General features: G+C 41.3%; 1 protein-coding gene across 6 annotated transcripts in view; it reads left to right on the top strand.

Moving 5' to 3' along the window:
* Positions 1-1116: 1116 nt before the first annotated feature.
* The window catches only part of MINDY4 (MINDY lysine 48 deubiquitinase 4), a 73922-nt gene continuing 48332 nt past the window's right edge, over positions 1117-26706 (top strand). For 3 of the 6 annotated variants that reach the window (XR_014950407.1, XM_021541859.3, XM_085562956.1), the window contains exons 1-8: positions 1117-1301; positions 2874-2993; positions 3863-4065; positions 7272-7530; positions 8560-8978; positions 22052-22110; positions 22451-22560; positions 23542-23658. Coding sequence is in view for 5 of the 6 variants with exons in the window: in XM_021541859.3 (XP_021397534.3) it covers positions 1239-1301; positions 2874-2993; positions 3863-4065; positions 7272-7530; positions 8560-8978; positions 22052-22110; positions 22451-22560; positions 23542-23658 (1350 nt within the window). In the remaining variant the exon portion in view is untranslated. Of the gene's footprint in view, positions 1302-1530; positions 1619-2873; positions 2994-3862; positions 4066-7271; positions 7531-8559; positions 8979-22051; positions 22111-22450; positions 22561-23541; positions 23659-26706 lie in introns of those variants that run through there. The other 3 variants (XM_021541860.3, XM_085562966.1, XM_085562975.1) reach the window with 2 other exon arrangements.

The raw sequence follows: 26706 nt of genomic DNA, 5'->3' as shown, positions 1-26706 counted from the left end.
GGCCATCCCCTGACCAACCTGTCCAAGTGATGAGATAACCCTGAGACAAACCAGAGCACAATTGGAGAATACCACGTTAAAATTCAGGACACACGAAAATCTTATCAAAGCATGTGAAACAGCAGGATGGAGACACAAAAAGAAATAAAATTATCAATAAAAAATATTGACCTGACACCCAGGATCTCATGCAGATAAGCTGGAGTGTGAAGAAGTGAAACAAAGGGGTTCCCAAAATATCAGAAAGTCTGAAAGAATGTTTGAATAATGCATGACACACGTGAGTATTCTTGTATCTTAGTGATGTATAATATTGTGTACAGCACTGTGTGCTTTGGCACCCCAGCGCTGGAAATAGTGTAGTTAAAAAAAAAAAAAGTAAAAAAAAAAAAAGCAGTAACAATAATAATAATTATTATAATAATTATAAATATATTATTATAGTAATTATTATTATTATTATATTATGTGGTTATTTTTATTTTAATTTTTATTATTTATTTTATTATAATTATGATTTTTACTATTATTATTAATTTCATTTATTATTATTATTATGTGTTTATTTTTGTGTTTATTATTATTTACAATTTTTATTATTTTTTATTATTATGAAATTTTTACTATTATTTTATTATTAAATTTATTACTATTATGATGTGTTTTTTATTATGTATTTATTATTATTTTAAATGTTTATTATTTATTTTTAAATTATTATGACTTTTACAACAACAACAACAACAAAACAACAACAACAACAACAACATAATAATAATAATAATAATAATAAAAATTATTATTATTATTATTCAAAAAACTCTAAGCAGTGAATTCTGTTTTTCACAAGTATGACTTGCAAAACAAAAGTTAATACATAAATGCGAAAGCCATTACCTATCTTTGTTCTTTACGACAGAATTAATCATTTAATTCTTTTATTCCAAATTTATTTCAAGGTATGCTTGATTTTTGTGGTGATTTTTTTTTTTTTTTTTTTTTTTTTTTTTTTTTTTTTTTTTTTTTTTTGCGTTCTCCACAACTTCCCTCCATCCCGAATTTCTGTCCGGCTTCCTTCCTTCCTCTCTGCATCCCTCCCTCCGCAGGGGGAGGAGTAGCGCCGGTTTCCGGGAGTTGTGGTACCCAGGGCGACATCCCCGCGGGCTCCGTCCCCATCCCCGCGGGCAGCGGCGATGCCGCATCCCCGCAGCCCAAAAGCGCTTTTGGGGGGCTGAACCATGGACAACGCCTTCGTGCAAGAAGTGGCCGCATCACTGGTGAGAGAGTTTCTCAGTAGAAAGGTAAACTTGTGTGAGTTTCCTCGCAGCCGGGGAAAACGGGAAGGGCTGGGGGATTCAGGGATGCTGGGGGATTCGGGGATGCGCTGGGGGATTCGGGGATGCGCTGGGGGATTCAGGGATGCGCTGGGGGATTCAGGGATGCGCTGGGGGGTTTATCCGGAGCGAAAGCAGCTGGGTGGGAAGAGAGGAAAGCTCCGGGGTGAGCAGCTGGACTACATCTCCCACAGTGCCCTTTTATTCCCGGCCGTGGAGCTGCTTCCTCCTGCTCAGGGCAAAGCCATGCTTACCCACACACACCTGCGAGACTGGAAATTAAAGTAAGAAACGCGCTTTCAGTTTGGTTTTGCTTGTTGTTTGCAGGTTGGGTTTTATTTTTATTTTTTTATTTTTAATTTTAAATTTTTTTTTCCTTCATGGATTGTCTATTTTGTTGTTGTCCTTCTGTTTGTAAGAGGCACACAGAGCCTATTTTTAAAAAATTATTTATTTCTTTTTTAAATTAAGGCAAAAGGTGACAGTTTTAGAGACACTGGTAACACACATTTTTCCCCCCTCGTTTTCAGTAATAACTCAGCAAAAAACCCCTTTTTTGATGGGGGGAAAGGAATTGAGGTAAGGGGAGAAATGACACCATTTTACCTGTCAGGAATTTAATCCTATAAAGCAAAGTTTGCACTACACAGACATGCAGGGAGTGTGGGACTGAGCAGACTGGAAACCACCTTCACATTTCTATGTAGCAGCACCTATTACTTTGTATTTATGTTCAATCTTTAGGAAGTATTGCTGATGTTGGACCCCCCTGTGTCAGGAATGAGTTAGAAATTAAGCATTCACTGTCTGATGAAGTATTACACAAACCTCAGTCTCGTGTTTTCCATCTCATCTCCAAATTCACATTTTCAAAACAAGGGACACTGGTAATCCTTTGTGCTTTCAAACACATCAAAGCCTACTGATCCTTTATTTACCACAACTTGCCCTTAATTTCATAAATCTGAGCCAGACACTCTGTTATCAGAAAAAGAAAATCCTTTGTTGTGACAATAACCCTCCACAGAAGGAATCAGGGCTTTCTCTCTCAAAATAGTAGCCTGCTGTTGTACCAGTTAAATTATTTTGGGATCCAGCTCACAATAAATCAGTGTCTCCCTGCAGAGAGTGAGATGCCCATGGGTTTTTCTCTGAGGTGCCTGTGGGTGCTGATCAAAGACTGAAAGTTGGAGTTGGAAGACCCCAGAGCAGCTGATGACATGGAGATCTGACTGATTTCCAACCTGAGGCTGGCTGGAATAATTTCAACTCAGGGCCTTTTATTCAGTATTAGGAGGCTGTTCAGCAGCTGAAGGCAGCTACAAAGAGGTTTTTGTTTTTCTCTGTTCAGCAATTTCCATCTCACACAGCCACCTAAATTATTTACACATCCGTGGGCTGCTATAATTCAAGGCTGTAGCATCACAGCACAGGCTCTGAGGATTTCCTGGTTACAAACTGCTGCCACCCACAAGTTTCATGTCACACCCAACGAAACCCAGAGTAAAAGCTTCGGGGTCTGACACTTTTCCTTCCCAGGGGCTGAAGAAAACCATCAGCACCATGGACCGGGAGCTTCCCCGCTCTGCACTCAGCATCAACAACAGGAACGAGCTCAGGAATGTCCTGCACCTGCACTCCCTGTACAAACAGAACAAGGTGAGGGAACTCCTGGCACCATGTGGAAATATCCTTGCATGCCCATTTCCATTTGCAGCTTTATATGTGGCACAGCAGGTGGAAATTAGCATTTATTATCTGTTGTCCTGATTTTTAAAAGTGTTTTCTTTATAGCTCTTCTGAAAGTTTTAAAGTTCTCATAAAACTTCTTTAGCCTTCTGATAATGTTTACATACTTGAGAGTCAGAATTCTTGCACAATTTCCTGGATAAATAGAAGAGTTTACATATTTCTCTGTAGGTAGAGAGAAATGATTGATTGATCTTTGGATCAGTGTGGTTGGAGAGGTGGTCATTCTATCCTCCAATCCATGGTCACCTTTAGAATTCTATAAATACCAGATGTTTGAATAAAACTGGGTCTTTTTCTCTTTTGAACTTACCAAACTTCTGTGTACTCATTTTGTGTCCAGTAGCAACAATTGGAAATCCAATATAAACAGTTCACTCATAACTTGAGGCACCACAATACTTTTGGTATCTTCATATAAGTCTGTAAATGCCACTTCAAAAAACCCTCTCCCAGTGTAGACAAGGTGCATTCTAGCACAGTTTCCACACTTTGGAGTATTTAGCTGAAATGAGAGTCAGAAATCACTGTGACAGGTTGTTTTTTTTGTGTCATGATTCCTTCACTTAACACAGCAGCACCTTTGAGCTTTTGACATTCTCCAGTTGCCATCTTCTATTTCCCTGGATTGTTTGTACAGTCACTCCTGGGATACACCCTCAGGTAACTCCAGGAAACAGTTAAAATATTCAGCTGTACACTGTAAAAATCATACCCTGCAGCCAGACTAACCCAGCATTTCAATAGCCACCAAGAGCTTTATTTCTCTTTTTGGCCAGGCAAAAGAGAACCCACTGAAAACACTGCTGGAAATTATTACTAATTACTTCCTGGAGCACCGTGGGACTTCCAGGAGCTCCGGTTCCAGCTCAGTTTTGGCAGCTCCTCAGAGTAAGAGCTCAGCATCCCACCCACCCGACCTCCTGGATGAGGATCATGGGAATGCCAGTGCTCTGGATGAGAGCAGAACTCAGGCCTCCAGGTACAGTCTGATTTATTTCTCTTTGCCCTGTGCATTCTCTTATTTTTTCTTAATGAAGGGAAAGAGTGTTAAATGTTTTCTCTTTTATATCTTGAGCTCAACTTTGTTTTATTAGTTATCCACGTAACACAGAGCTTAATTTTCCAGATTATTAAAATTTCCTGTGCAAGCCACCCTTCAAAAATGATCTTTTATGTTCCCTGCCAATTATGAAGATTGATAACCTCAATTGCATCTTTCAATCACTGAAGCACATTGAAATAGGAGATTTCATGCATTTTACATTGGAAATACTCAAATTGAAGCAGGTTTAGAGGTAAAACAAACCACCTGTGCTCAAACTACACATATAGTCATGCCTTACATAGGAAAAAGCAAGTTTTGCTGTCTTAAATTCAGTGTGGTTACAAATAGTGTAGGTTCAGACCTGTTCAGAATACCTGAAAACAGCATGTAACCAAGTTTTTCATTATTTGTGCCTCAAAGAGGATTAACAGCCCTGTACTTCCATAGAGAGCTTTTAAAATGAGCACAGAAGTGTAATTCAGCTTCCCAGCCTCCTCCCTCAGGGAACTAATAAGGTTTTGTCCTTCATCCTAAATGCAGCATGCCCAAAGCAGCCAAATCAGTGCATGAAAAAAAAAAACATGAAGTTATTTCTTATAGGGGAAGAAAGCCAAGATGTTTTAAGTTGAGCTCAGAAGCAGTTGAAAAAGAGGCAGTGCAAAGGCCTTTTCCCCTTTTCTTTTTTTTCCACTTTTTTGTATTGTTAATCCCTTTTTCTTTCCTTTTCATGGATTTCTCCCCCAATGCTGCTCTGGGAGGGAACAGCAGTTCTCAGTGGTGTTAGTGTTGGAAGGGTGTGGCCAGCACATTTCTCTCCCTCTCAGGATTTTTCATAGAGGTGCACAGAGAGAAATGAAAGAGAAAACAATTTCTAATTCTGCTCCTTGTTTTTCCTATGTGGAATGTGTTTGGAGAATTGTTTACCTGGGGTGATTGCTTGGTTGGATTCTGGTGAGGATTGTTTGAGCTGATGGCCAATCCAACCCACCTGGGGCTGGACTCTAGGGAGAGGGTCACGAGTTGTGTTAGAGTCAGAGAAAGTAGTATGTAGTTTTGGTATCCTCCTTTTATATAGTATATTAATATATTTTAGCATAGTTATAATAAAGAAATAATTCAGCCTTCTGAATTGAGTCAGACATTGTCAGTTCTTCCCATTGGGTTCGCCTGCATTTACAATAGAAAGGACCTTAAAGATCATCTCATTCCATCCCATTCCTCTATCCCAGCTTGCTCCAAGCCCCATCCAACCTGGCTTTGGACACTTCCAGGGATGGGGCAGCCACAGCTCCTCTGGGCAACCTGTGTCAGCCTCACCGTCCTCACAGGGAAGGATTTCTTCCCAATATCCCATCTAACTCTGCCCTGAGGCTCATCCTCAGCACTGCCATCCCCTTTGGGCAAGGGAAAACCAGGGATTGCCAAGGTCAGCCAGCCAGTGCCTGAAATCAGTTTTTATTTCAACTGCTGCAACTCTTAAAAGTGCTTTCAGGGGTAGAGACTTTAATCAGACAGGACTCTGCACTGGTTTCTTATTAATGACTCTGTTTGCTTTTAACTTTGCTCTTGGAGGTTGCTGTGAGTAAAACATTCTCTGAGCTAGCACCCCTTGGCAGTGAGGGGTGTGGAGCTGGGTTGGGAGTAGCAGTCCTTACTTTTCCTGATGATTCCAGAGGCAGATCAGGCTCCCCTCAGTTTACATACACGATGCCTCAGGTTTTAGCTTTTATATTTTCAGGTTCTGTGCTGCTTCAGTGTGTGGGTCTGAGCTCCATACCAGGAGATGCTGAGCTCTGTGCACAGAGCAGGGAGACAAAACAATTCCTGCTCCAGCTGGGCACCAAGGACAAATGATCCAAACCTCAGCCCAGGAGCACAAACACCGTGGGCTGGAGAGAGAAAAACAAGCAGGATGGGACTGATGGGCTGGAGCTGGAATGGGACAATGAACTCCAAGGTGCCAATGGAGCAGAACTGATCCCAGGGAGAGCCCCGGGAGCGCTCGTGCATTTTGGGACCATTTTGGGTCATTTGGGTGCAGCCCTGGCTGGGCTCTGGTGCTGCCCAAGGTGGATCCATGGGGGAGATCCTTTGAATAAATCCCTGCTTTATTCTTTAGCTCTGTCCAGCCTCTGTTCTAGGTCAGCCTTCACAGGGTATCATACACATCATACAGAGTGTGTCCTCACCACACGAGACACTCCTGGAAAAATGGGTTAAATAAAAGGAACATTTTTGTGGTACAACATGTTTCAGCTTATGGAGTTGCTTTACAGTGAATCAGGATGGAGGAAAACATCCCAGAAGGAAAAACAAGTTCAGGGACTTGTTTCCTTGAATTAAGGGGAGAGAGTGTTTTTGAGTTACACAGAATTTATAAATTTATAAACGGGCACGGAGCTGGGAACTACTCAGTAAAATAATTTCCATCACAAAAGTGCTTTTGTTTTTGGACTAAAGTAAGTGTTCTACAGCTAAACAGAGTCAGAAGGGTCAGTAGAGTCATTCTAAGTTACAGGAGAACAGAGGATGTAAGCAACAGTGTTAACAAATTTTCAAGCAGACGGAGAAGGAACAGGAACTGCTGGTTGTAGCTTAGGACCTGTCCTGTATATAACATATAAATTGTACTTTTTGCAATGATATACAGTCATACAATCACAGAATGGACTGGGCTGGAAGGGAGCTAAAAGCTCATCTCATTCCACCCCCTGCACAGGCAGGGACACTTTCCACTATCCCAGGCTGCTCCAAGCCCTGTCCAAGCTGGCCTTGGGCAGTTCCAGGGATCCAGAGGCAGCCACAGCTTCTCTAAGCACCTGTGCCAGGGCATCCCCATCCTCACAGGGATGGATTTCTTCCCAATATCTAATGTAAATTTCCCCTCTCTCAGTTTGAACCCCTTTTACATCAAAATAAGCAATCATGGGATTGTGTTACCCGTATTATAACCAATTGTGACACATTATAATGATGAAATAATCTTTTGAAGTCCTACATCCAGATGTTCTGGTGAAAAGTGACTGCATTTGATTACCATTTCGAGATAAAATGTAACTTTACTTGACAGCAGTGCTATAATTAGCTGGTTTTATTCATTCACTTTGCTCTTTCAAGCTTTTCCTCTTTCTTCCCTCTAGGTATGATGCTGAGAATCCACTGGATAAAATCCCTCCACCCAGAAAACATCAGCACAGAAGTGAAAAATGCCACACAGGGACAATTCACAGCAGTAACTTACCCTGTGCTTGGGACAAGAAGTTACAAGACAGTCGAGAGGATTTAAAAGCAGCTGTGATTTCTGAGGAGCTGAAATCCACAGGGAAGGAGAAGTCCAGGCCCAGGGCTGGTCTCATTGCCAGAGGAATGATGGCTGGACCAGTGGCAAGTCCACCAGAGGTGATTCCCAACACTTTGCAAAATGTTTGGCTTGCCCACGGGTTTTATATCCAGCCTGCTGGGATAAAAAAGTCACTTGTAAATAATGTTCCAGTGGCTTCTGCATGTCAATGCATTAACTCTGCAGGCTGAAGAGAAGTGGTAAGTTAGGGAAATCCTTGTGCTTCATTCAGAATTTCAGATATAACCACTGCAGGCAACTACCCCCTGCATGTCTGTGAGCTCAGGTCACTGAATTCCTTTATAATTCTTCCCCATTCCTGAAACCTCTTGACAGATTTCGTTTTCTATTTTCCTGTGAAAATTGCTTTGTTACCTTCACAGTATCTGTTTCACTCTGGTTTTTCCAAGACCCCACATTTAATCAGTATTATTTGGAACTGAAAATTGCTTTCAATTGTAAATAATGTTTCTGAATTGATTAGATCAGACCATATTCCATCAAGAAGTGCTTTCAAAGCACAGTTAAAATTTCCTTGTCTATTTTTTTTCCTTTATGCTTCTTTTATATAATGACAGGGACATTTCCAATATAAAGTTAAGCTTGTGATAATGAGAAATTAAAATATTTAACTGTGACATTTAGGTAGTACTGAAGAGCATATGGGAATTCAATGAATTAGTTGGATATTTATAAATATCTCTGATTTAGAATTAAAGACTAGATACCCATAGTGGTAGATACCAGTAAAATGTCTTATATGTCTTGATGCCTTCAGATAGATGCAATCCCAAAATAAAGCTCTTAGGAGGTAATTTGTTGTTGTTCTTGGTAAAACCATGGAAAACATGTTTTAATGGTAGGTAGCCTCTTTAATATTAGTCAAATTTTAAGTGAAAGTGTTTGTCTTTTTTTTACTAATTTTATTACTGATTTTTTAAAAAATCTGATTTACTCTAGAAGCTGATTGCTAAAAATGAATGAATAGCTTAGCTCAGAAATCAGTGCTAGAGCTTTCCTTTGCTTTTTTGCCTTTATTTAAAGATGGCAACATTTTAATCTGTGTCTGTCATGGCACTTCCTTCCAGGATCCCCAGAAAAGGAGGCTTTCCAAAAGATCCACGAGCATCAGCAGCACAGCCCAGCCCAGGGGTGAGGAGCACGAAGAGCATGAGCTGAGTGTCCCAAGCCCTGATCTGCAGGAAATCAAAGCATCTCCAACAAAATCCCACGTGGAATTTGCATCAAAGGCTGTGCTGAGCTCCCACACCAATTCTCCCTCTGAAAAACCAAGGAACAGCCCCAGAGATCCAGAGGACTTTTTTTCCAAGCTGCTGGCTGAGAGAGAGAGAGCCAAGGCAGAAGAAAGGAAGTCTCTTCCAAGCTCTGGTGCAGACAGCAGTGAAAAAAGCCTTAAAGTGAGTGCCCCTCACAGACATTCAGGGGCTGGGAGAGAAAAGAAGGAAAGATCCCTCAGGAAAACTGAGAGTCGGTTGTCAGGCCACAGGTGAGAGTATTTCTGGGGATATTATGCTAAAACGTGGTTTTTATTCTTTTTCTGCACTATTTCATGATACCAAAGTTTCAGAAGTGTCTCCCTCAGAGAACTCCAGATATATATTTTTGGCTTTTTTCTCTCTTATGTTCTTAATTAATGTTTTTTATTTTTTTTTCTTTTTCTGGATAAAATGTAAGAGTGGGAGGTGTAGCATTTTTTAAATGTATACAGTAACACTGATTTCTTAAAATTATTATACCTATTTTGTTTTCCAGTTTAATTTCTTATTGAAATACCATATGGGGAGACCCTATTGAGAAGGAAGCAATTACACATTAGGTATAAGTACATTTATAATGTAGGGGCTGTGGGAATTATCAAATTGGGGATCTGCTGGAGCTGCAGATGGGCCAGGAGTGGCACTTGCTTCCTATCTGGAACCAAAAATTTACTGAAAAGAGCTGCCAGCATTCCACATTCATTTAATTTGTAAAAGATTAACATGCAATAGGCCAAAGTACCACAGTCTAAAGTCTTAAAACTTGGGTTTTATACAGCTTGACTGATCCTACAAGGTAGTGCTGCCCCATCACTTCATCCTTTCCACTCTCAGGATAAGTTTTTCCTCACACTCAGCATTAATTAGGTAGAGAAGAAAGCTTCAGTGGCCTTTGGCAGCCCCCCAGCAAAGCTGAGAATATTGAGTGTATTCCTGATATTGGCTAATCAATGGATGAACACTCCATTATGGATGAGCCTCAGAGGTGTGGTGGGCTGGATGGAATTCCCTGGGAAGACTTTTGCTAAAAACCAGTGAAAAGTCTGATACAAACCTCACTGATTAGCAGCTGGATCCTACTTGGGGGGTCACAACAATCCCAGCCAGCACCATAATTTTGGGAAGAGTGGTTGGAAAAGCTGCCCAGTGGGAAGGGCTCTGGGGGTGCTGGACTCAGCCAGGAGTGCCCAGGTGGCCAGAAGGCCACTGGCACCTGGCCTGGGTCAGCAATATGTGGCAGCAGGGCCAGGGCAGGGACTGTCCCCTCTACTCAGCACTGCTGAGGCCACACCTCAAATCCTGGAGACACTTTTGGGCCCCTCAGCAAGAAGGACATTGAGGGGCTGGAGCGTGTCCAGAGGAGGGAACGGAGCTGGGGAAGGCTCTGGGGCACCAAGAGTGGCTGAGGGCGCTGGAAAGGGGTTCAGCCTGGAGAAAAGGAGGCTCTGGCGGGACCTTTAGGCTCTGCACAACTCCCTGACAGGAGGGGACAGCCACGGGGTTGGGCTCTGCTTCAGGGAACGGGGACAGGAGGAGAAGAAATGGGCTCAAGCTGTATCAGGGAGATTTAGTTTGGATACTGGGGAAGATTTCTTCACTGAAATGATGGTCAGGCATTGGAACAGGCTGCCCAGGGCAGTGATGGAGTCACCACCCCTGGAAGTGCTCAATAGCTGTGTGGATGTGGCACTTGGGGACAGGGTTCGGTGCTGGACATGGCAGTGTTGGGGTAATGGTTGGACTCGATGATCTGAGAAATCTTTTTTCAATCTAAACTGTCGAAGCTCACCCTAGGTCGTGGGGTAGCTCCATGTGGTGGAAAAGTCTCTCCTCCAACCCGAGCTTCCAAAGAAAGGCTCAGCAGTCTCTGTTGTCTGGTCTCAAGGCAGTTTATTGCAAGTTATCTAAAAGATTTTCTCCTTGGGCTGCTGTGGTTTGCTCAGAGCTCAGGCAGAGGCACACACACACCCTGACATCCTCTCTGACCCCGACTGCTTCTCCTCTCCCTCCCAGGGCTGCTGCTGTCTTTTATATGGGACATTACGTGTTACATGGTTACAGTTTTTCCCCAATGCCTATTACCTATATTAAATGGTGATTTTCTATCTTTTATATGGTACATTACGTGTGACATGGTTACAGTTTTCCCCCAATGCCTATTACCTATATTAAATGGTGCTTTTCTACTCTAAACCAATCTGTGAGTGCCAACATCACCAAGAACATGGAGGTGAGGAAGAAGAAAGAGGGAGGACAGGGCAGGCCCAAATCCCAAATCCATCTTAAAACCTCTGACCCCCATGTACAAAACCAAACCCCCCCCATACAAGCATTAAAACCCCCCTGTACAGCACTCAAAAATTCTTCCCTTTACTTTGTGACTACTTCTACTATAATATTTAAACTTTTGTGACTTCTTGTTCTTCCTGCAAGGTTAGTAAATCATTCCATGGTTCAAACCCAAAATCACAGCTGTTTGCAGCTGCCTGCCAGGGTCTCAAATGCTTCTGACCTGGGCCTGGAACCTCCAAAAATATCTGAGGGACATTTTGATTTCCCACACTAAACAACTCTGTAACTCTGTGTAATTCACTCTGATGTGTTGGGACTCACACTTCCCAGCCTCTGGAGCAGCTGGGCTGGAATGGGGAGTGACCCACAGGATGTGCTGCCATCCTCTCTGTGCTCCTTCCCTGCAGGGATGGAGGGATTTGGGAACAATTCCCTCTCCTCCCACAGCTGCTTTGGTCTCAGCAGGAGCAGGAGAGGGAGCCCTTTCCTAAGCAGAGCCCTTTCCAGAGTCCATTCCTGCCGGGCAGTGTGAGCTGCAGCCAGCAGAGCATTTGCATCCCTGCTCAGCTCCGGGCTCCTGGAAGCACCCACGGAAGCCAGCAGGGCTGCTGGGACTCCTGGACTCCAAATAAACACCCACAATATCAGGCCTGGCTCTTGAAAAACTTTTATTTCCCTTCAGCCAAATCCTGCTGTGTTTGGGAGCCCTTCAGGTTCTGGTCAAAGTGATCAAGCATTTTAAAGAATGAAAAATTCCAGTGATAATCCAGTGTATTACAGTGGTAATTACCACTGTATTGCAGTGGTAGTGCAGTGAAAAAAATACAGTGTAAATCCAGCAGGTATTTGTCTGCATCCTCTTCCATTTTCTGTTACTAAATCCTAATCGAAGTATAAACCTCTATAGGATTAACCATAGCTGATTCATTCACAGCATCTGCAATTCTGGTTTTGGTTCCCCAGAGAAAACTAAAGATAAATCTTATTTTTCCTTCCATTTACTTTTCTTTTTGATTCTTTTTTCTCCCATGCCAAAAGTGCTGTAACAGCCTGCAAGCTGAAGGCATCCTGTGCAAACATATGAGAAAAAATTGGAAGTAAAACTACTGCCAAGCTTTAAAAGAATACCTTGTCATAAAATATCCTAGGGAAGGACAAATGCATGGCATTTTGACTCACACCTTTTAATGAAAGAAATTACAGGGGTCAATGATGGTTCTTTATTGCCATGATTATATATTTTTTGCCAAGTCATGAAGGGTTATTTAATAAAAAATATAACATTCTGTAGAGGTTGTTTGAAGGTCTGTGTAGAACCTACCCAGATTCTACAGGTGGGTTTATTTTAGAATTTTTGTTTTAATTAATCCATGAGAAAACCAATATATAGGTGGCAGCAAATCTTCATTTTTCCTCAGCTGTAAGCAGCCAGCAGCCAGTTGAATTTCTCAATTCACAGAATCCCACAACACCAGGTTGGAAGGGACCTCAAGGATCACCTGGTCCAACCTTCCTTGGCAAAAGCACATTTTAGACAAGGTGACCCAGCACCCTGTCCAGCCAAATCTTAAAAGTGCCCAGGCTTGGGGAATTCAACTCTTTTCCCTGGGGGATGGTTCCAATGACTGATTGTTCTCTTGAAAAATGTTTCCTCTTGTGGCCAACTGGAATGTCCCCAGGAGTAATTTGTACCCATGGCCCCTTGTCTTTTCCATGCGATTCCTTGGAAAAAGGGAGTTTCCATCTTATTTGAAGCCAAGCTTTAAATGCTGGGATGTGGTGATGTTGTGCAAGCAGTGCATGCATATTTATACAGAAATATGTCAGTAATTCCTCCACGCTCTTTCTCAGCAATTTTGTTTAACTTAACAAATTAAAAATGACCTTTATGTCTCAGTGCCACTTCAGTGGAGAATTTGAAACCCCTTTCAGGTCATTTTGATGCTCTTCTTCATTGTTCATCTTCAAAGCAGTATTCCCCTTTTTTTTGTTGAGTCCCTGTTCTTCTTGGTTGTGTGCAAGGCCAAGTAAAGTGTGGATTATTCACTAATTTTTTTTTAAGATATTTTGAAGGGAATAAAACCCTAAATGTAGAAGTACCCAGTCCAAGTGACTGACCCAAGATTCCACCTAAAAATTGCTGTATCTGTGGTTTCTTGGTCATAGGAACTTGGGAGAGATGATGTTGAGGGAACATAACTCAGGTCACAGGGGGCAAATTAATAAAGACTTTCCTGAGTCTTTTATCCTGGGTAGAGCCTTGAATGGCAGCAAAGAAAGGTTCTCTGCTTCCTTTAATACTTTGAGGTAGGGTTAGGCCAGGTGACCTCTAAATTATTCTGTGATTCTCCTTGGTGCTGAACCCCCTACTGGAGGGAAATATTTATCATTAATCTCAGCACATAGAATAAAGAATGAGTGGGATGGACTTCATGATCTTTAGAAATTGCAAAGAAATAATTGGGTGTTGAAGTTGATGACTGCATTCAAGATTTTCTATTGCTTTTCTGGAAAAAAATCCACAATGAATAATGACTTTTTGGGAAGGTTACATGGAGTTAGAAGGTCAAGATTTCCCCATTTCACAACTTGGGCAAACAAAATTGGGGAAAGGCAAGAAAAACCCACTTCAGAACAGTTGAGAAACAGTTCTTTTGTGTTGATTACAGAGGTGTGCTGCAATTGTTGCTCCTGTAGCCCCTGAAGTGGTTTCCTAATTTTTCATTAAGTCTATCAGTGCAAAGTGTGGTGGTGCTGTGGAAAAACCCTCCAGCTGTCAGCTGAATAATTTTTGGATGAGTAAATCTGAGCTGGCAGTTCTGCAGTGGGGTGCAACCACCTTTTGCTGAATTAGATGGGCAGATTTGATCTGTACAGCTCCATTTCTCTTCTGGTAGTTATGAAAAAGAACATGTGATGCTTGAAATTTTGGTTTTCACATCCACAGCTCACCAACTTCCTTCCCCTACTTCCAAGAAAAATGGCATAAAATTAAAATCAGAGCACTGAAATCAGAAAAAAAAAAAAAGGTAAAACTGGACCAAGGGAACAAAAGGACCTGAAGTTAAGGATATTTCCTAGGATCTCCAAGGGAATGGCTCAGAATTAGAAAGGCACAAAGAAGTGGGAGTATCGTGACGTCAAAATAAAAATTTCCTGCTGCCATTAGTGAGCAGGGGGATGCAGCAGTGAATCCCATTGTCCAGAGGCAGAGAGGTGTGTGCAGTTCCAGGAGCAGGGAGGATAATTGATTCTGCACTCATCCTTCCATTGTGAGCAATCCCCTGGATTACAGTGACCTGATTGTGCCTGGCCACTAGTGCTGGCTGCAGCCTGGCTGTGCTGCTGCTCCCCTGCCAGCATCCTGCAGGGCACAGGGGTATTCCAGGCCCCAGGGAATGGGTTATGGCTGTGGAAGTTGGATTTGGGTGCCTTTTCTGATGCCTCAGGTTTCAGCTTTTATATTTTTCAGATTCTGTGCTGCTTTAGTTTGTGGGTCTGAGCTCCATACCAGGGCATGCTGAGCTCTGTGCACAGAGCAGGGAGACAAAACAATTCCTGCTCCAGCTGGGCACCAAGGACAAATGATCCAAACCTCAGCCCAGGAGCACAAACACCGTGGGCTGGAGAGAGAAAAACAAGCAGGATGGGACTGCCTGGGCTGGAGCTGGAATGGGACAATGAACTCCAAGGTGCCAATGGAGCAGAACTGATCCCAGGGAGAGCCCCGGGAGCGCTCATGCATTTTGGGACCATTTTGGGTCATTTGGGTGCAGCCCTGGCTGGGCTCTGGTGCTGCCCAAGGTGGATCCATGGAGGAGATCCTTTGAATAAATCCCTGCTTTATTCTTTAGCTCTGTCCAGCCTCTGTTCTAGGTCAGCCTGCACAAGGCATCATTTCCAACCCAAAGCTGAGCCCCTCCCATGCACTGTGGCCCCACCACCAGGAAGGTGCCCCTGAGCTCCAAGCCAGGGTTTCTCCTCCTGCCACAGTCTCTCTGCTGAGTTCACCACAGCTGGACACTGTTTAGTGCTTCCCATTCCCAAAATATCCCTCCTTGTTTGGTAAGAAGCCTTTTCTGGCAGTGCCCTGTGTTTTAACACAGATGGGGTTGGGTTAGGGAATTGCCACAGACACCAAGTGGAACATTCATTACTCATATTTCATAGACTCTTAGAAATTACAGATGGAAAAGAACTTTTAGGGTCATTTCTTTCTATGGCAGATTAATCACTGCTATATATATTTATATTTGCTGTAATACTTTTTCCAAGTTATGTCTGCTCCAGTCTTAAATGACTCAGGTAACACCTCTGCCCTGATAATACATTCCACTTTCTAGCAGTTCCTATTATAAGGAATTTTTTTTTGTTGTGTTCACCTTCCATTTGCCATGTTTTGCACTGTTATCCATAACTGGAATTGATTTTTGACTGGTGTTTCTCTTCCTTGCTACATATCCACCTCTGTTAAAATACTTTAAATATTTTTCATGTTCCTTTAGGCATTTTTTGTCTGAAGCTTGTACTGTGTGCTAAATATTTTTATCTTTCCTGCCCTGAACTTTTGCTTTTGTTTTTCCATTAGGTTTTACTGATTTGTTTTATATTTCCCCCATGTATTTAGGGGTGTCTCTAACATTGTCACACTGTGAATCTCAGATAATAGGGCAAGAACTGTCCCCTTCTGCTCCTGGCCTTGTCCTCAGCATTATATAACCACAGTGTGGGTGAACCCATTGTATTAGTGAAAATTCTGCTTTTTCTCTTTCTTATGTTCCAAAATAAAAAGAAATTTATTCTATTTGTTATAGTTCTATTTCTTATAGAAATAGGAAATCCCTAGAGGAAAAATATACAGATCTTTAAACAAATTCCTTCAATCCTTTAAAAATATATTCAGGGTTGTTTAGCTGTTTTGTTTTTTTATTCTTTTAGATATCTGACGCTTTCAAAATATTATTGTATAAATATTATAAGGACCCTAATGCTTTCAGAATATTATTTTGAAAGTGTTATGGTCCTTAAAGGATTGATATTCGTGCTCTCTATTATTAACAGGAATAAAAAAGCTTATTTTCCATGTGAAGACTGAGCCAATAACTGTCAATTATAGATGACTGAGTGCCTAAAATTGTAAATATCCTCTCCTATCTTTTTATCCTGCATCATCCCCAGCCACAATCTGGCCTTATGTGCATTAGGAGATTGGCAGAGAACATTGGCCATGAGTTTCTGAGCAAGTCCTGAGCAGGATTTGGTGTTCCCTCAGTCAATGTAAGCAACAAAGCAGAGCACAAGCAACTCAGGAGTTTTCTGGACTGCACTGGTAATTTCTTGATGCAGTGAAACAGGAAAATTCAATGCCTGTTGAAGGTTAATGTGTGAATGTCTCATTTCATAAGGAATACTAATTGACGTTCCAGTTTTAATGCTATTTTTGTAATTAAAATTAAATTTCCTACTGAAAGGAAAAATAGTTTGTAAAGTTACGTAATGTACATTATTTGCCCAGCAGATTTGCTTGGCTTCAGTCTTTCCTACTGTGCATTTTGGTGTAAAAGTAGGTTTTCTAGGAATATTCTGTATTGTTTGCCTGGTGGGCTGCAGTATTTCAGTGTTAGGCACAAAATTGGTGTGTGGGATGGGCTGACACTGTAAAATAATACCTGGCAATTTGGTGAGTAATGAAGTTTTGATCCTGGGAGGTGTTGAGCAGTTCCTAAAAGTCCTCACCACAGGGATAGCCTGTTCTGTGGAATGAGCACTGAGCTCCCACAGCTGGGTTGTTTGGACTTGATCTCATTTAAAACCAGCCAGAAAGCCTCAGATTATTCCAGGATTCTCAGTGTGTGTGTGAGCAGTGCCTGAGGAATCAATTCCGTTTTTCCCACTGTCAGAGGAAGAGGATGCCTTGGGCTGGGGTGGCGTTTCTAGAAAGTAGGGGTTGAGTCAGAATTCCAGAGGAAAGAGCGGAAAGGAACGCGGGGCTGGAGCAGCCTGGGAGCAAATTACGTTGGTGATTTCCTTCCACCTTTGTCTGGGATCTCTGCGTTGTCCTTCAGTCACGCTCTGCATCATCTCCAGTGCTTTGGAGTGGGTTTGGAGGCAGGAAACGGTGAGAACAGTGCTGGAGCAACTTAGGTTGGCACATTTCCTTCTGCGTTTGCCTGGGATCTCTGCCTTGTCCTTTATCCACATTCTCCATCATTTCCAGCTTCCCCCAGTCCTTTCGAGTGAGTCTGAGGGCAGGAAACACGGTGAGAACAGTGCTGGAGCATCCCAGGAATAAGATAGGTTGGCACATTTCTTTCTGCCTTTGGGATCTCTGTGTTGTCCTTCATTCACTCTCTCCATCATCTCCAGTGTTTTGGAGTGAGTCTGGAGGCAGACAACACAGTGAGAGCATCCCAGGAGTAACTTAGGTTGGCACATTTCCTTCTGGGATCTCTGCACTGTCCTTCATCCACACTCTCCATCATTTCCAGCTTCCTCCAATCCTTCGGGCTGGGTTTGGAGGCAGGAAACACGGTGAGAACAGTGCCACACCTTCCTGGAGAGAGGAACCAAACCCTCCTGGAGGGGTTCTGATCCCTTGCTCCAGGGGATCAGCCTGGCTTTGACTCATCCAGCTGGCAGCAGAGGAATGTCTGTCAAACAAAACGGGCTCATCCGTGGGAAACGTGGATTTAACTCGCCCATGGATGAAAAGACAGCTCATGGTGGCCAAATCAGGAGTGAAAACCTTCAAGTGCCCAAAGTTGCGTAACACCTTTTATAACATAATGCTTGGACCGGAAAAAAAGGCCTAAAATAAAAGTTATAAACTATTGTGACTTTGGTGTGGTGCCAATGGATTTATGGCAGCAGAGCCCACTGTGTAACATCTGTGGGGCTGCCATTTGCCCTTTTAGTATTTTTCCAGCGCTCCATAGGAAGTGGCACATGGCAATTACTGGAAATGACAAATGGCTTCTGTATCATTTCTTTATTTTTGGAAAGGAGGTAAATCTGGAGAGGTCCAGCCTGTTGCCTGAAATGCAGTCAGTCAGTTGAGACTTTGCATTAGAGGATCATGGAGGTGTGTTCCAACTCAAACTATTCCATGACTCTGTGGAATTACTTGTTCCTTTAAAAAATCAGTTATGTGCAGGTAGCACAAGGAATTCTTTTTACCTCTATTTACCCCTAAGATTACTTTACCAGGAGCTAAAATCTCTTTGGGCTCACCTGTAACCTGTTTTTTGAATTCACCTTTTTTTTAATAATAAGATGAGATAAGAGAATACCCCATCCTCAGTGTATGTTTAACAGTTGATACTAGTTTTCAGGAAGTTTGTTTATTTTGTTGATACCTGTCAGGTTGCAGCAGTTTGGACTGTTAAAAATCTGAGGTTTCTGACAGGATGAAGACCACAAATATTCCTCATCCTTAAAAATTAAATGGCCTAAGGACTGAAGGCCCAAACCAGACAGAGTGGGTGCTTTATGGATGGTGAACAGAGCAGAGGGCTGGTTTCATCTCCAGTGATGTGAATTAATTGAGTGCCAAAATCTAGTAACCCTCTTCTGTGCTTTATGTAGTGTCTTGTGGGTGCTGTGCATTTTTATTTCTTGGAATTTTGTCTCCTTTTGAAAAAAAAAAAAAATTACTGATTCTTGTTTATTTTGCTGACAGCAGTTTAGAGCTGCTGAACATTATGGTGAGTTCACACAGGTGGTACTGTGCTCCTTGGAAATTCCAAGGGGAATTTTACACTCCAAAATCTCTGGTGGAGAACAGTAGGAGTTCCATTTTAATTACAATTCTGATTTTGTAGCTTTCATAGCCTATGGATGAGCTTTGTGTTCAGGTGTGTCCAACTTATTAGGACCTTAAACCACCTTGTAGCTGAACCTGTGATTATAGTAATTCTTTTTTGATATACAAACCTTCCCAACAAAGATTTCACGTTGTCACAGTTAGTAAAATTCAGTGGGACAAATGCAGACTCATGTGTGAGGGAATCTATTTCTATCAGAAGTGACCACTTTTATTAGAAAATACCCAAGTTTCTCATTTGCCTGTTTTATATCTGTCAGTTTTCACAAATCTATCTGTCATTTATTTACCAGTTAATTTTTCATACTGCAAGTGTTCAAATCAAATCAGATGCAGGTCTTCACTAAAAAGGAAATTAGGGAAAATTAAGTGCATGAGCCTCTGTTACCTTTGTCAACTAGGCTTGCCAACATGATAGAATTTATATTAAATTCTCATTACAAGACCTTTTTCCTGTAGAAAAATATTGCCTGGCCTTAATTGTGATCATGTCCTTTGCATTTTTACAAATTCTTTTAATAATTCTGATTTTGTAATTGTGCCCTAAAGCAGTGACAGGCTGCACCACACAGAATGGCCTTTTTTACCCTTTTGCAAACACCAACAGAGGCTATTTTTTAATTATCTACTCTGCAGATTTTACTCACTATTCCAAGACTGTTGGATTTGTCTGCATATTGTACATCCAGTAGAAAAGCTGTTGTAATCTGGCAATGAAAATGGGTTTTGCCACCACAGTCACCTTAAAACCACTGATGCTTAATTTTTAAGCCCCTTGGTTTATTTGACCTCTTGTGAGTGTTGGTGTAAATAGGAAATGCTGGAGTGCACATCCATTATTGTGCCAAGGAGCTCCCTCTCTGCGAGTTCAGCTCTTCTCTGTAAATCCATTTTCCTGCAATGCTTGGAGGCCAGAGAGGAATGTTCAAATATTTAGAGAAAGTACTGTATAGTATGTTTAGAATGAAACATATTTTCTTCCTGTCCCATTTTCCTGCCATGATGGATGACTTCCCCCTTCCCTAAGTGTTCCAACCAATTGGTTTTACACCTACAATAAATTTTCCTGGAGCAGCAGCCCTCTGCTGAAATGGAAATTGCAATAAATGTCCTGGCTGTTTTGAGAAACACAAGTTCCCCTCAAGGAGGGGAACCTCCACCTGCAAAAATACCCCACTTAAGCAGAAAACACCCAACATTAATCTTGGATGTCAGCGCTTTCCTCAGCTTGATGAGAATTCTCAGCCTTGAGAATTCCGAGCACTTTGCATCCCAGGCTTGGTTCTTCCTGGAATAGGTTTAGAACCAACATCTTTTAGACTTTCCAGAGAGAATTAACCCTTCAAAAACTGGTGCCAGGAGAGCTATATGTGAATTGTACTATGGGTGGCTGTATTTTCATTTAGAAATGGAAACTGTAGTGCTGCATTCAGTGTCAGAATCACAGAATCACTAATTGTCAGAATGGTTTTTTTGGAAAGGATCTTAAAGATCACCCTGTCATGTGCAGGGACACCTCCCACTAGACCAGCTTGCTCCAGCCCTGTCCAACCTGGCCTTGGAAGATGCAAACTTAAATATAAATGTATTTACTGGGAAGAAGCACTAGAAAAGAAGAGAGCAAAGTGTGCAATCTCAGACAAAACAAAAATGTGGCTTTTGGTTATGCCTGAGTGACTTGACTTGGCTCAAAATTATTTTATTGGTGAATTTATTGTCATTAAGACCCTTTCGTTGACCAGGAGAGAGAAAAATAATAGCAGGCAGCTATGGGAAGGGAATCTCAGTGGAAATTCATGTGAGGAAACACCAAGGGGAGATCTGAGTGTGTTGTACACACACAGTGAACTCTATTCAATTCTATATCACATAAAAATAGAGTAATACTCCGTGGGAGCTCAGTGCTGCTTATGCCACTACACAAATTTGCTCTCAGTCCTCTTATTTTTTATTGACCTGCTGGGCCTCCCATTTATTTTTACCAGAAGTTCCTACAACGTTGGTGATTCATTTCCATTCTGTCTGGCCTGAATCAGGGCCACCCACATTTCATTGCCCTCAGTCCTTTAACTTATTTATGGCTAAAAAGAGAAGTGTTTCTGTTCTTATGGTATCAAATACTATCTGTGAGAAAGCTGCCAAAATGCCTTTAAACTGGGCAAATCCTGAGTGTGATATGTCTGTGTTCTGATTGTATTATTTCATACTCTGAAAAGGAAATTAAGCTCATGGAAAATATGTGACATGACAGTAGTTGTTGCTGTAATATCGTGCATACAAAGAATGTTGCTGAGGAAACTATTCCATTCTATTTTTGAAAGGATTGTCAGTGCAATTCCTTTTTTTTCCAAAGCAAAAGCCAATGATACAGTATAGCTTTTTTGGGAAAAAAGAAAAAAAAAAGTCAATTTTTCCTATTTTTAGAAATGGTTATTCAAAAGTTTTCCTTGATTCTGAATTCATTTTGGTGTGATTTCAACAGGAAGAATAAAACCCTTTTCATTTCCAAAAATCTCTAACGTTTCATTTCAGCTCTGACTCCACAGAGAACTTTAAATACTTAGTCCTTTTAGCAGTTATTCATAAGAATTTTAAATGATTAATTGTGTAATATACAATTAAATCACAAGAGGAGTTGAACAACTGATCCCTCTTAATGGATTAAAAACATACCCTGGTAATGGAGCCAGTCTAAGACCTATACCCATTTTTATTTTTGGATATTTCAAGTAGTTTAATAACTAATTTGAATCTTACCCTGATCCCTATCAGGTATTTAAATTTTATTTTCTGATCTGATCTGCCATATCACACAGATGAAATTAGGTTGATGCTGGAACAGGACTGAAATCCTGAATGAAACACAGGACATTGTTCTGTGATAGTTGCTTTTCCTGATGAACTCCTGGAGTGCAGCTTTCTTCCACTGAAAAAGCCTTTTCTCGAAGTCCATTTATTTCTTAGACCAGATATTTATTTTATAAATATAAATATAAATATATATATATATATATATATATATATATATATATATATATGCACACACACATGTGAGAGTTATATCCTTGTGTGGGAATGCTCCCTATTTCTTATTGTTTATTCAAACCATTTCTCATTTAAAATGAGAAATATTATATTATCATATATATATCATATTATCATTAATTTTTTTGATTAATTTTCATGTAGGAAGTCCCCAACATCTACTGGCTGTAAAGAAGACCAGATGAAAGAAGTCCTAGATTTGGGTAAAGTTATGTCAAATTTCAGTTTGGCTTTTGTTATGTTTTGTATTGTTCAGAGCAGCCGTGGCCCAATAAATACATAGGAGTTGCTTCTTTTGTAACTCTTAGTTGATTTAGTGCAATTTCATTTGCTATAAACTTCTAAACAGACAAAGAAATCAGTAAGAAGTAATCAGACAAAGGCTGGCTCGTGTACTTTTATCTTCCCTTTCTGGCTAAAACTGTAATTTTCTTTTTATAAATACAATAAATATTAATTTTCATGTTGATGAGCCCCTAGCACTGACTGTGCTGGGGAGAACAATTCTTTCTATCCAAGACTTGATTTTTCTTTTTCTTTCAGTCGATGTTGAGGATGAAGAGACAACTGGAGAAGTTAATAAGACCCCAGATCTTTCAACACTCTACATGCTTCAAATAGTATCAAAAGCAATTGATATTTCTCTTGCAAAAGTAAGACTAATTATGATAACTATAAATAGATTTTTGAGGTTGTTATTTGAGTTTCCTTAGCCGAAGCTGCAGTGGGTTGCTGCTCTGTGTTGTACTTTGGAATGTGTGCTGCATTCCTGAGTCTATTCCTTGTCCAGGTGACAAATTTAGGGATGCCTGAATTCAGAAAAATACCTTCATGCAGCAGCCCACTTGAAGCACAGATGGTAACTTTAATTAATTAAGCTTGTATTATTTCTTTCATGCCCCTATTCATGTGCTTATTCTCCAGTCCTTTCAACTGACAGTGGTTTATTATTCCCCTCTCACTGTTTCTGCCTTGCTTATCTCCCCTCTTTTGAGCAGAGATGAAATTATTAAATTATTTTCCTTCCCATTCAGACAGAGGGGAAAAAAATCCCAGACCAAATAATGAGGATGGGTGTCTTCTAATTTATTTCTAGATCAATTAGCTTGGAGTAACTCTACTAGCCCTGGGTATTTTATTTTTTATTATTTCCTGAGCTCTGCTTTAGCATAAATGCAATTTCTTCAGTGTGGTTATTGCTAGCCATGGTCTGCAGTTGTTCAGGGCCAACAGGTGGATTTGTGCCACCTGAAATACAGAAATCAAACATTTAATTAGCATTTGTCTTGTAGAGGGTCCTTTTCTCCCTCATGTCACCATTGGTTGCTCTTTCAGCTGCTAAATTTCAGGCAGTGAACTGGGATGTTTTCATGGGAAACTCTGCCCCAGACATTAGACATAAATATTTTCCAGTGCTGAGCAGCTCCCATCATTATGAGTGGAAGGAATATGGCAGGAAAAGGAAAATATTGCTCCTTTTCATTGGGGTGTTGCTATTTACAGTATGGATAAAACAGAAGAGGATTGTTGTACAGTTAGTCATTACCCTTCCACTCTCCTCCTTTCTTTTCTACGAATTACAGTGTTTTGGATTTGTTTTTAAAATGAGATTTTTTTCTTTCTTTCTTTTATAGGAATTAAAAAATCTTCTGTTTGGCTCTAGTCTTTGTTGCTTCAGTGAGGAATGGAAAATCCAGAGTTTTACATTTAACAATATCCCACAGCTAAAGTATGGCATTGTGCAGAAAAAGGTACTGTAAATTCTTTCCTATCAGTGATCTTTGCTTTTGACACTGACTTTACAAAGGCTGTGTGTCAGCAGTGAAAAAAAAATTAGTTTTCTAAAGACTTTTCTCTTCCTTTAAACTCTGGTTACCGGTGGATGTTGTTGCTTTGTCAAGTTGTGATGGGAGGCTTGAGATGGATGGAGGAAAATGTGAAAAAGCTGCAGAAAGTGTGCAAATATTTTTGTGTGTGTGATGGGGAATTATTCACAGGGGGGAGAAGGAGCCACTGCAGCTGAAAGCTGGTGGTGGTAAAAGAATAAAAGAGCATAAATCAAGGGTGGAGTGTAAGAGAAAAATTATAAGTGGGGCAAAATAAATTAAAGATGCAGTTTGATCTGTCTAAAAATGAGATGTAGCAAGAGTTGCCAGGAAAATCACATGGAGAGATGCTGGGGTCAGGTGCTGAGGTTCATTCCTAAAATAAAAGGAACAAACACCTTGCAGGCACGCTGGGACACTGGCACTGCTGCTGGGCTCACCTCTCCTGCAGCCACAAGATCCCAGCTCCTCCCTGCAACGAGGTTTTCATCAATTCCCTGGCAACATCCAGCAGGGGGACAGGTCTGGAATGTCCAGCAGGTCCCTGTGGTGACCACAGCTGGTACAACCACCCAGCCATGACTTGGGCCAGCCTGGCCAGCACGTGCCCAATTGTGCTGGTTTTGCATCACAGAATATTAACAAGAAAGTGAACTAAAGTGAACTTAAATGAACTAGAGAAAGACTCTTCTAGAGGTTTTAAACTGACTGAAAATTTTAACTTTTATTTCTTTACATTGTCAGTAAGAAAGAAGAAGTTGTAGGGGGAGAAGTGTCCTCAAAGTTTTGTTTTGCTTCTTATTGCTCTTTCTTTTAGTTACTGTTCATAAATTGTTCTTTATACCCTTTTAAAATTTTGAGTCTGCTTTGCCTTTCTCCTAATTGTGCCTCACAGCAGGAAATTAGTACATTCTAGTACATCCTAGTGAGTGCACTGGTGCTTGGCCAGCACTGAACCCACCACACTCATTGGTGCATTGGCCAGGAAATCTCAAATTGGCAAACCAAAACCACTACACCAATCCAGAGGGATTTTTGGTAATTTCCAATCCAGGGCATCCAGTGACTTCTCTGAGCTCTCCCTTTCAGCCCTGCCTGAGCACTTGGCTCCCAGACAGAGCTCCACCCCTCTCTGCTCTGTGTTGTTCACCTTGGTTTCACAGGCTCAGCCCAGGGACCCCTCTTGTGCCACAGGGTCATGGAGCTGCCCCCAAAATCCACCAGATCCCTTGGAAAAATGGATCCTCCCCAGCTGCTTGATGCTTTTGTGCCAGCCCTGGGGCAACATCCAGCAATATCCATAAGGTGGACAGATCTGGAATGTCCAGCAGGTCCCTGTGGTGACCACAGCTGGTACAACCACCCAGCCATGACTTGGGCCAGCCTGGCCAGCCCAATCCAGAGAGATTTTTGGTGCTGTCTAATCCAGGGCATCCAGTGACTTCTCTGAGCTCTCCCTTTCAGCCCTGCCTGAGCACCTGGCTCCCAGACAGTGCTCCACCCCTCTCTGCTCTGTGTTGCTCACCTTGGTTTCACAGGCTCAGCCCAGGGACCCCTCTTGTGCCACAGGGTCATGGAGCTGCCCCCAAAATCTGTCCTGGTTGAGATGGAGACAATACAAAACAACACTCCAATTTCAGAAGGCTTCAAACCCTTTTCATTATTGCATGCATGCTCCTTATACATTCTTAAAAAACTCCTAAGTTTACACGTTACTCATTGGTCAGAAGAGACAAACAAAGTGCTCATTGCAGTTTTCACTTATTTATCCTTCTCTCTTTCCTGGTTTCCCTGTCAATGACCTTGGCAAGAAACTCTTTCAGGGGTTAACATGGATCCTCCCATCAAACTTCTTTCAGGTCATAGAAACCACTGCAAAACCTCCTCCACAAAAATCCACCAGATCCCTTGGATGCCATGGATCCTCCCCAGCTTTGTGATGCCTTTGTGGCAGCCCTGGGGCTGTGCCCCTGCTCCTGGGGTGTCCACACAAGGTCTCTCCCCTCAGGAGCAGGGATCTGAGGAATTCAGTAAATACTTGTAGGCTCCTCTTTTCAAAACACTCATTAAAGTCTCTGTGCTGATGCAGAAAATCTTTATGTGGCCTGAGAGAAGCAGACCATTATACAGAAATGAGAGGAAGAGAGGCTTTGAGGCAAGGACAATGGCTAATAAACATGTCATTAAGCTGTTTAATTAACTTACCCTAGTCTAGTTAAATATTTCATTAGGCTGGTGGTCTCAGAAGAAAGCTGCTTATCTCACAAAGCCCAGTGGAAAAAGAAGATACTAAATCTTAATTTAAACTCCAAAAGGAACCATGGCAGTGTTGGTCACTGGCCCACAGTAAAAGTCACTTTGGTGTTTCCAGCCTGCAGAAAGGATATCTCATCACTTCCAGTCACCATTAAATTCCCCACCATGAATTCCTGTGCAGGAATGGTGTTGTGCTTAAATTGTAAGTGTTTCAGCTCGTTAATATATTTCCTCCTCACTTCCAAAATTCAATTCAGCTCAACAACTATTCATTTCTTTCTTATGTTAAGCTTTTGTGGTGCTATAAGTAGATATTTAGAATAAATCCTGTTATTTCTTTTTTTCACTGAGAGGCTTGATGGACTGACACAAACCTTGCTGTTCTTCTTGATATATTTCAGATTACTCATTCATCAGTTACTTAAATAAATCTAGAGAAGCAGAGTATGTCTAATACAAATGAGAAATGAGAAGGTGTCAATATCTAAGCTATTCTAATTTCCATACTGCATTTACCTGCAGGTTCCCTTGGGGCTGCATTTAAGACAATCAGAGAATTAAACTGATTTTTTAATCACATTGCTGTGTGAAAACTGCAGTGTTGCCCTGATTTTTAAACTGTTAATTTTTGTTTCATAGTTCTTTTGAAAGTTTTAAAGTTCTCATAAAACTTCTTTAACCTTCTGTTAATATTTACATATTTCTACTGGAGTTCTC

Source organism: Lonchura striata, chromosome 2 (assembly GCF_050655825.1).
Source record: "Lonchura striata isolate lonStrDom1 chromosome 2, ASM5065582v1, whole genome shotgun sequence".
Lineage (NCBI taxonomy): Eukaryota > Metazoa > Chordata > Aves > Passeriformes > Estrildidae > Lonchura > Lonchura striata.
This window is presented reverse-complemented; position numbering and strand designations above follow the sequence as displayed.